The 16,097-nt window shown below is 46.3% G+C and overlaps 8 protein-coding genes across 8 annotated transcripts; 4 read left to right on the top strand and 4 right to left on the bottom strand.

Annotated features, from left to right (window-relative positions):
* Window positions 1-187: 187 nt before the first annotated feature.
* N7516_003510 (transcription initiation factor IIA subunit gamma) lies at window positions 188-2,345 on the top strand (the record flags this gene model as incomplete). The annotated part of the gene is made up of 6 exons (XM_057216230.1): window positions 188-264; window positions 322-469; window positions 569-711; window positions 1,111-1,262; window positions 1,319-1,364; window positions 1,421-2,345. The coding sequence occupies exons 1-6, from the start codon at window positions 224-226 to the stop codon at window positions 2,343-2,345; spliced, it is 1,455 nt and encodes a 484-aa protein (XP_057078113.1). The 5' UTR covers window positions 188-223.
* A 27-nt stretch (window positions 2,346-2,372) lies between these two features.
* Window positions 2,373-2,952, bottom strand: N7516_003509 (uncharacterized protein; the record flags this gene model as incomplete). Its single annotated transcript, XM_057216229.1, has 2 exons — window positions 2,824-2,952; window positions 2,373-2,753 (listed from the first exon to the last, which is right to left on the bottom strand). Exons 1-2 carry the CDS (start codon window positions 2,896-2,898, stop codon window positions 2,373-2,375), a joined length of 456 nt encoding a protein of 151 aa, XP_057078112.1. The 5' UTR covers window positions 2,899-2,952.
* A 2,609-nt stretch (window positions 2,953-5,561) lies between these two features.
* N7516_003508 (Dabb family protein) lies at window positions 5,562-6,044 on the bottom strand (the record flags this gene model as incomplete). Its single annotated transcript, XM_057216228.1, has 3 exons — window positions 5,562-5,717; window positions 5,781-5,891; window positions 5,979-6,044. The coding sequence occupies 3 exons, from the start codon at window positions 6,042-6,044 to the stop codon at window positions 5,562-5,564; spliced, it is 333 nt and encodes a 110-aa protein (XP_057078111.1).
* Window positions 6,045-7,238: 1,194 nt separating this feature from the next.
* N7516_003507 (Tetratricopeptide-like helical) lies at window positions 7,239-7,646 on the top strand (the record flags this gene model as incomplete). Its single annotated transcript, XM_057216227.1, has 1 exon — window positions 7,239-7,646. One exon carries the CDS (start codon window positions 7,239-7,241, stop codon window positions 7,644-7,646), a length of 408 nt encoding a protein of 135 aa, XP_057078110.1.
* Window positions 7,647-7,973: 327 nt separating this feature from the next.
* N7516_003506 (Tetratricopeptide-like helical) lies at window positions 7,974-8,261 on the top strand (the record flags this gene model as incomplete). Its single annotated transcript, XM_057216226.1, has 1 exon — window positions 7,974-8,261. The coding sequence occupies one exon, from the start codon at window positions 7,974-7,976 to the stop codon at window positions 8,259-8,261; it is 288 nt and encodes a 95-aa protein (XP_057078109.1).
* A 1,514-nt stretch (window positions 8,262-9,775) lies between these two features.
* On the top strand, window positions 9,776-10,223 carry N7516_003505 (Tetratricopeptide-like helical; the record flags this gene model as incomplete). Its single annotated transcript, XM_057216225.1, has 2 exons — window positions 9,776-10,044; window positions 10,130-10,223. The coding sequence occupies 2 exons, from the start codon at window positions 9,776-9,778 to the stop codon at window positions 10,221-10,223; spliced, it is 363 nt and encodes a 120-aa protein (XP_057078108.1).
* Window positions 10,224-10,714: 491 nt separating this feature from the next.
* Window positions 10,715-11,671, bottom strand: N7516_003504 (uncharacterized protein; the record flags this gene model as incomplete). The annotated part of the gene is made up of 1 exon (XM_057216224.1): window positions 10,715-11,671. The coding sequence occupies one exon, from the start codon at window positions 11,669-11,671 to the stop codon at window positions 10,715-10,717; it is 957 nt and encodes a 318-aa protein (XP_057078107.1).
* Window positions 11,672-14,585: 2,914 nt separating this feature from the next.
* N7516_003503 (uncharacterized protein) lies at window positions 14,586-15,188 on the bottom strand (the record flags this gene model as incomplete). The annotated part of the gene is made up of 1 exon (XM_057216223.1): window positions 14,586-15,188. The coding sequence occupies one exon, from the start codon at window positions 15,186-15,188 to the stop codon at window positions 14,586-14,588; it is 603 nt and encodes a 200-aa protein (XP_057078106.1).
* Between the last annotated feature and the right edge of the window lie 909 nt (window positions 15,189-16,097).

The following is a 16,097-nucleotide window of genomic DNA, read 5'->3' as shown; positions in this document are numbered from 1 at the left end:
TCGAGCTTGTTGTACGTTTACTGAAGTTTCTGAGATCAAAGAACATGTTCAAACACAGTCAACTTATCTGACTGACGCAATTCAAGATAAGAATGTCCACGTGACTATAAAGAAGTCACGTGGATTCAACCGCCCCCGCGATTCGGACGGCGATCATGAACTTGTTCTTGTCACTTACTCCTCCGATACTCTTTCGACGAGTCTGCCATTATTTTATCTCAGAATGGCATCTGTGGCTTACTATGAGCTTTACCGAGGCAGCAGGTAATATACACGGTTAAGCAAATCGAAAGCTTCAAAGCTGACTCAAGGAACATCTAGCCTTGGGCTATCCCTCACCGATACCCTCGACGACCTGATCAACGAGGGCCGTATCGAACCCCAGCTGGCAATGAAGATCCTCGGGACCTTTGACAAGATTGTCACTGAAGTCTTGGCGGACAAAGTTCGGGCCAGACTCACCTTCAAGGTAACTCATTTCCTGTTCAAAGCACCCTAGCCCAAATGGGTCATGGGGTTAAATAATAGTTCAACGAGGCTAACATATACCTTTTCCCACCACTTTTAGGGCCACCTTGACACCTACCGATTCTGCGACGAAGTCTGGACCTTCCTGATCAAGGATGTCTCGTTCAAGCTGGACAACCAAACAACTGTGTCCGCGGATAAGGTGAAGATTGTGAGCTGCAACAGTAAGCGGCCTGGTGAGGTGTAAGCGGACCCTTGAATGGGCAGAGATACTGGCGTTTAATTTTGTTTCCCTCGAATGGTTGAATGGGCGTTCTACCGGCAGTCCGTTCTTGATTTCGGTAATATATCCTGCACGAGGCGTTTGAGGCAGTCCCAGTTCTTTTCATCTTGCATTACCAATGTCCAAAATGGCATTAGATACCCAACAGAATGAGGTTCATACTCGCAAAATTTTCCAGTTCGTAGTGAAGCTCTAAATTGAAGGTTTGTGTTGCGCGGAAGGCGGGTGACCTCACCTTATCGGCTGTGGATGCCTATCAGCCGCTCTCTTTCCCTCATTGTGATCTTTTGTTGAGACCGCAACACCAAGCGACTTCTTGAATTTAGAATTTACTTTATAATAATTTGGATTATGCCTAGGACATTGCCTTGGCTTCGCGCCGAAAATGACATCCCTGTGAAAAAGGAGATAACGCCGCGAAAGCGCGTGAAGACGGAACCCAGTCCTGATCGTGACCTCACTCCTAAAACCCCTCGAGTTTCTCCCCCAAGACGCGATTTCTTCAGGTCCTGTAGGTTTTAGGTTTGGAATGTTTGTGACAAAACAAAGTCTGATTGCTTTGTACAGCCCAAAGCCCGCCGACTTCTCCTATCAGACGCTGTCCTTCCGAAGAGTACGATCGCCACCAGGCCCCGCGCAACTAGAAAAGGTCGCTAACGCACCTTATAGATTTTTGGTTGAAGGAATTCAACACGATGATGGTTGGGTCATGGTAGAAGATGAGTTCTATGCCGTCGCGCAAGCGTTTACTCAACATCTACATCATGCGGAGTACCTACGACGGAGAAAGCAAGTGAAAGCCGAGCATGCAGCCGGAATGAAAGATATCGAGAGGCCTACCGACAACCGCACCCCACTTCCAAATGAAGTTGAACGAAAAAGAGAAGCCGAAGCGCTGAGGGAGCGACAAAAAGCCGGGCTCGCGCAGATCGGAGACGCAGGAGTCGACGAGAAAGATGAAGATGAAGATGAAGATGATGAGAGATGGGCTGGAACCCAACTTCACGATCTCATGACGAGCCCACGGAAAACACGATCCTTGGCGGGAGTCTATGCGCCCAAGTCCTCTACTAGAGCTGCTGCAGGCTTTGGACAGGCGCCTACTTTAGGTACTGGACGAGCCCGAGTGAACAGCATCGGGAGTGTGGCTGCACCATCTAGAGAACTAGAAGTTCCAGGAATTGAACTGGATGAAGAGACGGCCTCGGGTTCGGGTGACGAGGACGATCTTGACCTAGAAACCAAACCAGTCGTGCTGCCGCCAAAAAGAACAAATACCATTCTGCGAAAAAGTCAAACTCACGATCAGACCACACCACAAGCCCGGCCGCAATCTAAAATACAAAGCACGTTTACTACAAAGCCGAAATCGAAGCCGACACACGGACGACCCAGTCCAGCAAATGCGTATAAATCACGGGTTCAATCACTTTTTGATGACCTTGATGAACTACCAGAGTCATCTCGGATAAATAACTCTATCTCTAACAATTCCAGTAAACCGACTGCAAGAAAATCGCCTGGAACAGGCGGAGGGAACAATTTAGACGCAAAAAAATCTCGGCACAATGAAGTGCCCACCTTCTTAGTGTGACCATCCATATACCAATCCACAATTTCCCTATGAACACGCCAATTCGGTATTTCGCATTTCCTCCATTTTGATCGATTCGGCCGGGGCCTTTGTTTCATGACCTGCAGCTGAGCTCGATTTCCACCATCGGGATAACTTTACGCGCTCCCGGAGGCGGATGACAGTTTCACGCTCATCCTTCGAACATGGGCCCGCATCTTGCTCTTCGGCGACGATGGTAGAGATACCATTTCGATCATCGTTCCGTCCTTCTCCACGGTCGCTGTGCAGCTGTCCTGGGACGTAAGCGTCCTGTAATTGATTGGTCAGATGTGATCGTTCCGTCGGATCTTGGCTGGGCGAGAGAACTGACTCGGCATCAGAGAAATAAGCAGGCAATTCTTCTTTGCGGAAATTAGTGGGAGGACCCTGTTTCATAAATTTGTTAGCGACTGTCTTTGCAACGGCAAACCATCTCCCAAGGTTCTACTCGACTTACAATTTCAATAATCCGTCCCTTGTCGCGTCTGAGAGGTGCCTTCAGGCACCGGGCAATTTGTCGAAAGCATTCCATGTTGGATTGGTGGTGTTTCGATTGATCCGATCGGTGGACAAGCAGCTCTTTCTTATAAAGAGCTAGGCAGTTCGTGGGGGTTTGGAACAATGGCGATTCCAGCTAAGACGTCCTTGAATGCGAACAAGGAAACGAAAAGAATAAAGGCAACGCTTGGAGGTGAAACAAATACTATACAACGAGTGTCAAGGTGAAACGAGAGACTGGGGATGACAACACCCAAAGAAAGGAAAGGGAACAAAAAAAGAAAAAGGTCACAACTGCTTTACACCATGGAGGTGTGCTTAGAGAATGAGTGTGTCAAAAGACAGGCGGAGCGAGAGTACATATATTAGTATGTACGAAGTTATGCACATCTATGCTATTCCCGGCGTGTCAAGGACAAACCGATCCACAGTCTCCGGTTGAACTAGGCGACAGCCGTGCCTTTGGCATGGACAGGATGACAGGCTCGGCACACACCAATCTGGCAGTTCGATCCCCTGGCGGCAGCAGTGGGTCCTCCCTGGGGTCCTGGATTGCTTGGGATTGGCTTTGGGGGAAGTTCCGAATGCTTGGAGTTCCTTTTACCTATTCCGGCTCTTACTGGGAACTCAAGGTGTCTATCAGATGCGATTGATTCTACAGGTATCAATCTCTGTATGCGGGCGATAAACCCACGATCTACTGCAACTCATCGGATGCAATACAGCAGATGGGCAGTACAGGCGGCAGCCATGACCTGCAGGCTGCAGGGAAGATATGCTGGCGGCAGAGACCCATGCAGATTAGGTATTCGACCCTCAGTGGATCAAGTGAAAAGCAGTCCAGACCAAAGGGGTAAAAGGGAGAAGAAGCAAAGAGAACCCTCGTGTTCTGGCGAAACCTATCCCTCTCATACTTCGGGTCCCCTTTTCCTCCTTTGGAGTAGAGACTCATCTCTAAAGTTTTTGTATATCCCGTTTTTTGAGATACAGGATATTTTAATAATAGCCAGCTGCCGATCCCCTAAGTCCCCCCGTTTACCGGGTCGGATATGTGCATGAATGAACCCTGTGAGGGTCTTCGAAGCTCTCGGGAAACGGGATTCCTTGTCCCTCGCTCTGGGGAAAATCAATTTTACTTTATTTTCATGTAAGCTCACTAGCTCCCCGGGGCCATTGGAATGTGTCTCTTTTGCCTCGTTTCCTTTGTCTTTGTCTCGGAAACCGGGTGTTTATAAGACCCGGTTCTGGGCAAGCAATTTTAGACATTTCTTCCAATGATACATCGTCGATCGCCAATTCTGTACTCCGTACCCGTGTCGATCGATCATGAATTTGTCACTGACAGGGATGATCCTATGGGTTACCTCAGGGTTAGATATGTGCTCATATCGGGGGGAGTTATCGGTTCCGCCGGTGTATTTGGTAGATCTGATCTTGGAGGTCAAGTGTATACACAATCTCAGAGACAATTAAGGCTATTATGCTAAACCCTTTCCCGTATGAGCCCAAGTGGGATATCGCTGTATAGGTTCCAGCCACATTGGCCAATTTTGAAACAAGGCAGCCTCTTCGACTCAGTTTCCTTTGTCGCGTATTGCCTTTGTGTCGCTATAATAGTAACACCGCGCCTAAAAGGTTCCAGAAATGCCATCAATTCAATCGAAACAAAAAACCTTGCGGGTGACTGCGAGGCTCGGGAATGATTGGCGTTTTCTTTTCTTTTCTTTTTTTTTTTTGCATCTCCCCTTGCGTCGGAGCTATGCTGAGTCAAAGAACAGCTCACAAAGATTGTAGCTCTGCACAAGCTTTACCTATTACTTCGTGCGCATTCTAATATTATCAGCTTTAAGGTGGAAGACATAAGAAAGACCAATTTAACCTACTTTACTCTAATCTCTCTATTTCGGGGGTTATTGTTGGTTGTTTCATCTGGACAAACAGAATCGAGCCCTAACTTGAATGGAACCGCAGGGATAGGGAATTCTCGGACCCTGAGCCAATTCCAAGTGAAACTATGCGTAGCTGAAAGATACGCTTATTGATATATTTAGAGAACTTAATTTCAACCATTTATTCAATCTATATTATCCTGGTAAACGTTTAAACCACGAAAGAGTACCAAGCTCGACAGTGGTATGTATGTATTACAGTCCTCGCAATGCAAGGTGCTTCTAGATCTGGACTTTCCAGCTGGAAGATCCGATGTCTATCTGAATATAGTATACTATTGGTTCATCGGCCAGTTCTAATAGGGTGACTCCCCGAACCGGAAGGTTGGCTTACATTCCTGGCTATTAAACTCACCGGCAATTGGGGCATTGCTATTTTACCCGGGAATGTATTCCCGTGCCCCAGGGATCTAACACAAACGCTCTACACTACAAATTTTATCTATGTTATGGGAGGATGGGAGGTGAATGACTGGGTTCATAACCTTAAGGATGTGAGTCTACAAAAACACCAGATTCTGGATTGGTGCAAGACGCATGATCAAATTAGAAAGCTTTAGCTATGTATTGATATATATTGTATACTAGAAAGGTCTGTAGGCTGTATGAAACAATTGGTCGTGTGTATATATATATAGCAAAGGAAGATAACATGCGATCTATTCTTTCACAGTATTTACAAAAGTCAAGGCTCTATGTCCCATTAAAATTGCAAATTCGTAGACGCTCGAAGCAGTGACTGAGAACTTCAAAGAACTCTGTCGGTGAAGTCTATGACTTGTGCTTTCTCGATGAGCCCATCGAGGGTTTTAACGAAGGCCAGATGAGACGGATCACTTTGTACATAGTAGTCCCGATCTGCAGCACTCGCAAACTCTACCACGAATGCGTGTGTAATTCCATTCTATCATGCGTTAGTAAAATATCCCAAGAGTTCTCCGTCTTCCGGGATCTCAGGGAAACTTACCTGGTTGCCTTCGGGAGAATTATCTTTCCCGCCAGACGCCGATTTGATGTAGGGCTGTTGTGAGGTGGGATGGACACAATTGTCCTTGAGAGCAAGCATACGTTCGCAGGCCTTTGGGGTAATTGTTAACATCCATTACAAATTGTTTATCGTTCATAGTCCGGTTCATCTGCGTCATGGTCTTTTGGTAAAACGTACATTGTGAACAACCTCAGCGGCTACTTCTGACTTGAACTGGAAAAGAACAATATGGGTAATCGACATGCTGAATACTCGTTCCGTACAATATAATCTTGAAAGAGGGTAAAGTAAGGACTCTGTCGAGCGGGGTAGGGATCGTAGGATAACATCTCGAATCACATGACCGATGTACTTTTGGTTGGCAGAAGGCGCCATTCTCTAGGACATGAAGAAAAATGAATGATTGGTCTAGTTGGATAGAAGAGAGAGAGAGAGAGAGAGAGAGAGACTACTTGAAAACAGCACAGGCTGACCGATGTAATGCCCAAGGCACTAGCATATAATTACTTCTCGACTGTTAACTATGTAACCACTTGCGAACTAGTTATGAATTCACTCTTTCTAAACATTTTAGCTATAGCTTGATAATTGATTATTTCCCCAATGTAAAGCCTACATCATTGGTAATGCCTGCAAAATGACTTGAATCAAGCTTAGAAGAATGCTGATACCGCCAAAGATAGCCACCAACCAAAATGTCCAGTACTGTAGCACATTGCGCCTATCCCTTATCAGACCGAGAATTGAGCTTGGCCTTGCATCTCTCAGATCCTTTGATAGGAGCTCAATCCGGTCATACAGCACGGGAAAGTCTCGGGCGGCGAAATAGAGTGGCCTGTCAGTCGGAAGCATTGTCAAAGTTTATCCAATCCTTTTCTGTGTGCACATTCGAAAAAGTAGGGAGTCTGTTGGCGGAAAAGTTTCCTTGACGGTGCTAACTGAGCAAAAAGAAGACGGTAGGATAATCCGCCCCTAACTTCTCCAGGCCAGCCACATCAACCAAGACGTTAAGCGTTTCAGCTTTCAGCGAATCCTTGCAAATGCATAGGCGCTTATATGGAGCACATCGGCATGGTCACTATATTGTGAATTTACACGTAGTTGCTATATATAAAAACATTGCTCCATGATGGGCCGAGCCTTTCCTAACCCACCCTTGTATGTATTGATCGATCAGCCCGAGGTACATAAGACCCTTCCATGGGAGTATAATAATAACATCCATATGAATGACCCACTTAGTTGGCCTTGGCAGGCGCTTACCCTTCACTTGTAACTGGATTTGATATAGGACAATCTGTGTGATGATGTGTGATTCAATACCAGGGCGTCAGCCTTTCTTTTGCTATAAAGTAATACTACGCACCCGAGAGCCAGCCCCTCACTTTTGTTTTCATTTCTGTACCCTCTTCTTTTGGCACTCATTCAACACCCAAAATGAGTACATCAAGCCCTTTTGGTCTCAAAGAAGCCACCAAGACGCCTGATGAAATCCGAGGAGAGACCCGAAAAGAACACGATAAGAGTCCGATATGGCAGGCAGCCATTGATAGATATTATGAAGAGTTGAGAAAGGGAGGAGTCAAACGCCCAACTATTGATCGCGATGTTTGGAGCATCCATAGCCCGGACGACCTCATTCAACAAATAAATGACTTTGCACCGGCCAATTCCATGGTCGGAACTCTGCGCAGACTCGAACCCATACTTCTTAGTCTCAATGATTTTGCGGCAGTCGTCACATTGGCTCTGGGGATGCAGGGTCAAGTTGCAGCACTTATCTGGGGATCTATGAGACTAATTCTAAAGGTAGAAAAGCGAAATCCGAAGCAAACGAAATTGTGAATACAGGATATTGACTGTGCCAGTTTGCGCGACCAGTTCTTCCTGAAGTTCTTCCTGAATTACTCGATACGTTCGAAGAATTAGACCGAGCTTTACCAAGATTTTGCAAATATAAGCAAGAGCTTCCAATCACAAAGGCATTGGAAGAAGCTCTCGTGGCAACGTACACAGAGATAATCCTGTTCTGCGCTCAATCCATCGCATTTTTTTCGAAATAATCCGAACATAGCGCATAGTCGAAGCGCCTGGTCCAGATTCAGCAATGAGATTCCCAAAGTTATGAAGAATATTCGACACTATTCAAGGGTTGTGGATGAAACAGCCGACATGATACGTCTTTCCAGGGAGACTTACTCAGCGGATACAATCGACGCGATGAGTTTCCTACAGGATTCTAAGCCCAAGGAAATGAACATTCCGTGTTACATGGTACCATATGGCCTCAACAACATGTTTTTTGGAAGACCACTCGAGAATGACATGCTGAAGAATGTGCTGGATCCAGATGAAAGTGCTAAGAGCATGAAAGTCGTTTCAATCTACGGAACAGGGGAGTTGGGAAAACGCAACTTGCCCTGCACTACGCCAACACTTCAGCAGATCTATTTGATGTGATTGCTTGGATTCCATCGGGAACACAAACCAAATTCACGCAAGCTTTGGCAAAATTCGCATCCAAGCTTGGTATCCCGAAAGCGGAAGATGCAGAAGATGAATACCAATCAATCCAGAAAGTGAGGGACTGGCTGAATGTATCAGGCAAAACTTTCCTTTTAGTATTTGACAACGTTGAAGATCATAGGATTCTAGAACAACTTTGGCCAGCCAGCACTCATGGGTCTGTGATCATCACTTGCCGCTCGCACTCAGTTGCAACGAAGCGTACCACCGATTTGATACATCTCCAATGTTTTACATCTGATACGGGAACAGAAGTACTTTTTTCTTTGACTGGTTTAAAACCATCGAGTGAAGAGGATGCAGCAGCTGCGAGAGAGTTGTGTGAATTGCTGGACGGTTTTCCCCTTGCCATGGTCCAGATCAGCGAATTCATAAATGAACGTGGATATTCTTATCAGGAGCTTCTGCCCGTTTACAAAAACTCGGCCGCAAAGATATTCGCAAGATCGGCAGTGCCACTACAATACGAGCATACGTTGAACACAGTTTGGGATGTTTCGTTTCAATTGCTGTCCACCGAAGGGATGATACTGCTAAATATGCTTGCCTTCTTTGATCCTGATGCGATACCGGAATGGCTACTGTCAAACCCAAGAGCCAATATCACTGAGTCACGTTTAAGTTTCTTGTTGGATGATTTTGAGTAGGTTTCAATCGCCCTGCAACATACGCTAGCTTTCTTACAATGAATAGGTTTGGCGATGCTATCATCAGTTTAACAAGGGCATCGCTGATTGTCCGATCGCCCGCAATAAAAGCAATCACATTGCACCGACTTATCCAATCTACTGTCTTCTCACGATTGCCTCCGGCAGACGTACTGATTTACTTGGACTGTGCAATTCACATGCTTTCTTCCAGTTTTCCGAACTCGTGGATCGAAAGGACGAATCAGCAAGGTCACGGATGGAAATTATGGCAAACCTGCAGCGTAATTCTGCCACATGTCAGCAAGCTTATGATACTGGTTGAAACGCATTCACTCAAGACCACCAATGTGGAGTTATTTGCGGAGTTGATCTTCCGCGCCGGAACGTGAGTTAACTTGGTCTACGATTAGAATGTTTTATCTGGCTCTGACTTTGAGAAGTTATCTTTGGGAACGCGAACAACCAACAACTGCACGCCACTTCTTTGAATATGGTCTTTCACTCGACATCAGCCACTCCACTCGGAATTACGCACATGCTTGTCGGCTTTTGGGTCACATTGCACTAGATTTGGCACGGCCAGACTCTGCGTTGGGTGCATATCAAAGAGCATTGACAGTAAGACGGGAATTAGAAAAGGAAAATTCTCCCCCAATTGCAGACGTGTACGACTCGATTGCGTGCAGTTACACCGAGCAAGGAATGGTTACGGAGGCATTTGAATATTTATCAAAGGCGGCAGCTATTCACAACGCACACAACCCGCTTCATATGGCTAGAACACATGCAATCTACGCCATGACATATCTCCGTGCCGAACAGCCAGGGGAGGCATTGGAAGCATTAAAGAAATGCTGGCAGCTGCAGAACCTGACTGAAGAACAGATCATTGACTCCAAATACCCCAAGCACAGTGGAGATATCGTTCTTCTGGCGAGGATCAAGTATGCTCAGGGGCTGAAGCCAGAGGCTCAGCAGCTTGCTTCTATGACTATTTCCATTCGCAGAGGTCTTTTCGGTGATAAAGGACCCAGAGTAGCCGACTCCATGTTTCTGGTTGCTCGGATGTTGGTAGCTGCCGATGAGAATGTTTTAGCTGCAAAAATGCTTCGCGCGATTGTTGATATGAGCCGAGGTGTGTCTGAAATGCAGGGACATCTCGCTCGAGCCTTATGGTTTCTCGGGATCTCAGAACGACGATTGGGTGACGCTGTTGGTGCTGAGCAGCTCAAAATTGAAGCTCTGAATGAGCGCAATAAGCTTGGTGAGAGGGGCAGTTTTGTTGAGGAGACCGATAACTGTTTCGATAGTTTGGTTGGATGGATGCTCTGGTAGAAATCTATCTAATATGTATTTTGCCTATGAACATTTCTACGATAAATTGGCATGCTTGTATTGTTTGGTTTATAATGGGCCCATAATCCACCGATGGGCCGAGGCATAGGCCCCAAACCCAGCCCATTTGGTGGGTTGGATTGGGCTGGGCTATGGGCTTTGTGGAGGTCTAGCCTTTACATCAGGCTGTTGGTGCTCTAATGCCCACGTATTTCTTCTCAACCAAAGATCTGCCAAGATAATTATGGCATTTCGCAAATATACGGCTGGAAGCTACCGTGACATTATTTCACACAGGGAATGCAAACTGTAGGAAGAGTATGGCCCAAAATTGTTCATATACTAGTAGTAATAGAATTAGGAAACAGATTATCCCCCACTATATTAAAACATGTGGTTTCTTTACTCCCTCAGTAAAGCCTTCAAGGCATCAGCAGGTGTATTTTTTGGAGCTGCAAGCTGCAGGATCTCCTTGCTGGTTGTAGAAGTCGAGCACTTCCCTTCCCAAGCTGTCTCGGGGGCGCGCTTGATTGAATAGATGACATTCTTCGATTGCTTCGTTGCCGCATATTGGTACTCATACAGCATGTCGATGAACGAGACGTCTTCGTAGCTAATATCTTTGACGGGCGTACCGATATGCTGCTCAACCATATCGACAATCTGCTTTCCAGTAATGTCCACGGGCCCGTTCAGAACATACTTGGCCTTGTTGTGGACGGAAACGTCATCCTGAGACAAGAGATGAGCTGCAATAACACCGACCTCATCAGGGTCAATAATGCCGACGGGTGCATCCTCTGATAACATCAGCCGAAGGGTATCCTGCTCTCCAGACTTACGGTATTTCTTAATGAAATCCGCAGCAGAGGACATGATAAGTGGCGAGAAGACGTTCGGCTGAAGAGACGTCCACTGCAAGTTGTTGAACTCGGGTGAGCCGAGGAGAGCCTCGATGGCCCAGTGTTGGCGCGGATAGTAGGCAGGGCAATCCGGGCGAACATTCGCAGCAGTAGTCGAGATTCGCACAACATAATTGACGCCAGCGCTGAGGGCGTTAACGTGGAAGGTCGACTCTTCGGCAAATTGGTTGGGTTCATTGTGCGGTGCAATAAAGGCTCTGGCAACTTGGTGTTCGCGGAGCCAGTCGGCGGTGATCTCAACCCAGTTCTGTTCGATCACTTCGACTCCGGGTAGTTTGGCAAGCTCTTGTGCCACTGGACTGCTTGAGGAGCGAGACAGAGCAATAATGCGATGCCCGGACAAAATGCTGCTTGAGTGAAGCAACTTTGGCAGTGTTTTGGCGACGGCTTGGCCGGTGTTACCAGTGGCGCCGACGATGAGGATGGAAGGAGTCATGATTTCGAAGTATGAAATATATAGTTCACACTGAGCCAGCTATGGACCAAATGTCGGGGGCTCTGCTGGATACTTATACCTTATGCCTTGGTGATTAATAATAATAATCTCAAAAAGTAGGAATTAATAAGGAGATATAAGAGTTCGAGAGTGATGATTCGCAGATTCCGTCTGTGGCCAACCCTGCCGGCCTCCCACCGCCAGCGGCCGGCATCCCACAAGGCTCGGGAGGTTGTAAGAACTAGTGAGCGGTAAGGCCTCGAATGCTTCTCGAACGTTGCGAGCGTAGAGTCTCATGCTGCGAGTCTTATGTCACTAGTCAATCAGAGCCCACTGTGATTTATCCTGCCAGAATCGACACACAACTTGCTGGCCCAGGTGGTATTACCTAAGCGGGTACACAACTCGTGATATTGTCATAAAAGTCTCGCGAAGAACTCCAATCGACAATAAAATCCCCTTACCACTATTGAAACCCCGTGCAATGACTTCTAGCCACTCAGGTCCGTGACCCAATCGCGTTTCACATACGATAACATCGGCTTCCAAGAGGTGTTCAGGGTGGTACACTGGAGAGTCGCGATTCTCGCCGAGATTTACCCCTTCCACCCCGTACCCCGTCTCCAGAATGGCTACCCTTCTGCCCCGCGGATATCGTTCTGCCACCGAATACTGTTTCGACGAAGAACAAACTGAAGCTATTGTTCGAACCACCGCCTACCACCGCAGAGACTACTGTCTATCCGTCATCTGGTTCTCGCCCCGTGAACACGTCGATATTCGCCCGTCAATAGCAACACCCTTTCGGCGGACATTAAATGTTAGAGTCGGTTCCCTCGACCGGCTACCCCTCGAGCTTTTATTTGACACGTTGTACTATCTGGACATACATTCTCTGTTCAAATTTCGACAAATAAACCTCCGATCGAGACAAATAGTAGATTCTCTCCAGCAGTATCAGAGGGTAGTCTCTTATGGACTGAACCTCTTCTGTGCTTTATTACGAACACGGGCTATCGACATTTCTCTACTCGACTTTTATAACGTATTATGTACTAAGGCATACAATTTTTGCGGCGAATTCGGCGGGTTTATATCCCTCCTAATCTAGAAGAGGTGCTGTTTTAATTGCCTCCAGTGGTCTTCGGAAACCCAAGTACGGACTCTCGCCACAGTCCGAAAGCAATTTCATATGACTAAAGCCGAATTAAACCAACTGAGGTCATTTAAGGCCTTACCGGGAATATACTCGATGAATGAATCTATACAAAATTCCCGCATTACGATCGTTTCTCTCTATCAGGCCACCTTGGCTTGCAGACGGCAACCGTATAGACTCCCGCAAGCCCAACCAGCGCAAGCCCAACCAGCGGGCTTAGACCGAAATCAAAAAATCAACTTTATAGGGTCGTGTGCACTTCCTTATTACGACAAACAGACTTGTAGAGTGGAACGCGGGATTTCGTGTGCTGGGTGTCAACTTGGCATTGAAAAAGGTATTATCGGCACCACGAGCACGAGTTGGGGATACGAGGCTCGAGACAAAGTATATGCGCAAGACAGCTTTTTGGACCATTTTCAGTGGTGTGAACAGGCACAGCTCCTATGGAGATCGAGTGACGAGGGCAAAAACCGGCCACCTGAGCTACCTGTGTCTGCTCGGACAGGAGGCTACTTTCGAAGAAGAGAATGACAATCATATGGAGTCCATTTACTAATACCTAGAATTGATAAAGGGGAGCCTAGAAAGCGGACATATTCCAGCCATCCAACGTACAATACTGTACTTTATTCCTCCATGATTTGTCCCATTTGGTCTATGAATTTCACCTCTTATCCACCGTCTCATCCTGGCTGACTGACTGGATTGTCCCGTAGTCACATTGATTAAAACTTTGGTGGCAGTTCCAAGGCTCTACTTTCATTCTCAAAACAAACTCTCAGGTGCAGCGATCAATCACTACTCAGAAGTTTCTGCGCACCTCACAGTTTATCCACTCAAGGGCCCCAAATTAACTACTATGAAGAAGAGATTCTTCAACAGATCATTGTGAGAGGGGCTCTTAGACATGAACCACTTTCTGAATTTTGCACCTATTGTTTGGGGATCGGAATTTCCCACACCAAGATGTATATGTAAGTTAATAAATCAATCAAAACGAAGGGGTTCTGAAATATATTTTCGCTATACACTCCATTCTACTTCACAACTCTCTCTATCTCTATATATTTTTTAGTATTTCAAAGGGCACACACCTAAGACAAAAGACCAAAACGTACATACATAAACACATCGACTACCCCATTCTTTAAATTTCATCCTTATTGAGCAGCCTTTGGCCATTTCTGGCCGTGTAAATCCAAAAATGACGCAGCAAGGACTCATTCGTAAAGTGACCAACTGCTTGATAATCTTGGGATAAGACAAAGTGTAGCTGTTATGTGCATGTGAACTTATCGTTGTCATATTTGATTGATAAAAAAAGATGAAACCATTAACAGCAAAGACATCCTTCAATGTAGATTCTGCTTCGTATGAGTAAAAAAGAGATGACCGACGCAGGGATCGAACCTGCAATCTCTTGATTCGTAGTCAAGCGCCTTGCCATTGGGCCAGCCGGCCGTGCTGTTATGAAATTTTGGCCCAAATGTGCGCTATAGGACAAATGCAAAGGCGGGACCAACCCTAAATGCGGGTTGACACCCACCAAGGTCAATATCTATCACTTGATACAACAATTGGACCTGAATAACGTTTGAATTGCTCCTTTTACATACTAGGAAATATCGTCGACGGATAACCTAGCAAGCATTAGAACGACTCGCTGGGGAAGGTCTAGTCGAGAACACGAGAAGGACTAACTGCACACCCTTCTAGAACTAGGAGGATAGCTTGATCCAATCAAGCAAATATCTAGTCAAGCGGCACATACTCGCCGCCTCCATACCAGAGACACCCTCTCCGAATGACTAGACCCTCTTGCCCAGCAACCCATTCACCATCCTCCCTAATGGCCCCCTCTTTGGGCCAATACTCATTTTCCAACTTCTGGTTAATCTCACCAATTTTATCAATCAACATCTTGACACGCGCATGGTCGACAGTCTCCGTGTCATTCGATCCCTTGACCACAAACCCGTCCTGGGTAATAAACCTTGCGATAGTGAGATGTGCCGAGGGAACAATATAACGCGAAGCAACAGGGACCTTGGTTTGTCGGACCATGTCAAATACATCTCGGCGAAGATGATGGTATGTGTAGTGCTCATTATTGCTACTAGATTCCGCTTCTAGACACTCACCAGCAGCCGGGACAAAGCCCAGCGCCAGTGCAGTGGAATCGAAGCTTACCATAGGCTTGATAAGACGTGTAGGGCGGCTGCGTGAGTATGCTGCAATATTTGCAGATGTGACATCTTTGGATGACTGGAGGGTCTGGACAAGTCCTTCAATTTGATCTTCTGTCAGAGAATGAGCGACTTCCAAGACGGTTATGTGAAGGTTTTCAGGAGGCATGAGCCAGAGTGCTATAGTCACCCGTGTGAGCAAAATAAATGGCTAAAGAGAAAATACCTAGTTGGAGAATTATATATTGGTCAACTTACAAGGAGAAATGCTCTTCAGCTCATTTTGAATGAAGCATATCAGGTCGCGAACTGCCGGCGAAGGTCTGGCCCAAATGACAAGACAGTTTCTAGGATCGACAAATCCGTCTTCCTTTCCAGGGCCATCAAGTCGCTTCAGGATCTCGTCAAGAGACCAGCCTGGAAAGCTGTCGGCTAGGATCTTTGCACTTTGCTGGCTATTGCGAGTCACTCGGTGGTTCTCATATCGAGATTGTAGTAATGCCTACTATTAGAGCAAAAAGGGTCAAACACCTGATATTATCTCGCAATTCTCGCATCCACTTGCCGAATTGTTGTTTGCCTCCGCAATTAAGGTCTGGAAAGGGTTGTCATCTAACAATAGAACTGACATGCTGAGGAGCACACTCAGATCCGGTCGGGTTTGTTAGAAGGTCGATTGAGAACAGGGTGGGAAGTGAGTCGACTACAATCTCGGCAGTTGGCAGGCTAAAAATATTTAAGGACCAAAGTTGAAACAACTAAAATAGCCGACAAAAAGGCAAATCTCGCCAGTTTGTTAAAAGCATAGAGCATCGAGCCCGAGATGACAGGAAATGGTAACATTAACTAGCAAATTTGAACTGCTAGTATATAGATAGTGAAGCCTTGGACATCTTACCAAAAAGGGAGATCGTTGAGGGATGTGTCTCGGGTTGGTAGGACCTGAGCTCCCCCGAACTACTCCATAAATCAAGCCCGAGCAGAGCTGCAGAACCTTGGCTGTCGGCTGTCCGTAGATATCGCCCATCTAGGTCAAATCGTGCAAGGCTCTTATGGTTGTAAAAAATATATATATCAT

Source organism: Penicillium verrucosum (genome assembly GCF_028828655.1).
Source record: "Penicillium verrucosum strain IBT 35672 chromosome Unknown utg000001l_segment0_segment0, whole genome shotgun sequence".
Lineage (NCBI taxonomy): Eukaryota > Fungi > Ascomycota > Eurotiomycetes > Eurotiales > Aspergillaceae > Penicillium > Penicillium verrucosum.
Note: the sequence above shows the minus strand (reverse complement) of the source record. Positions and strands in the feature narration are given on the sequence as shown.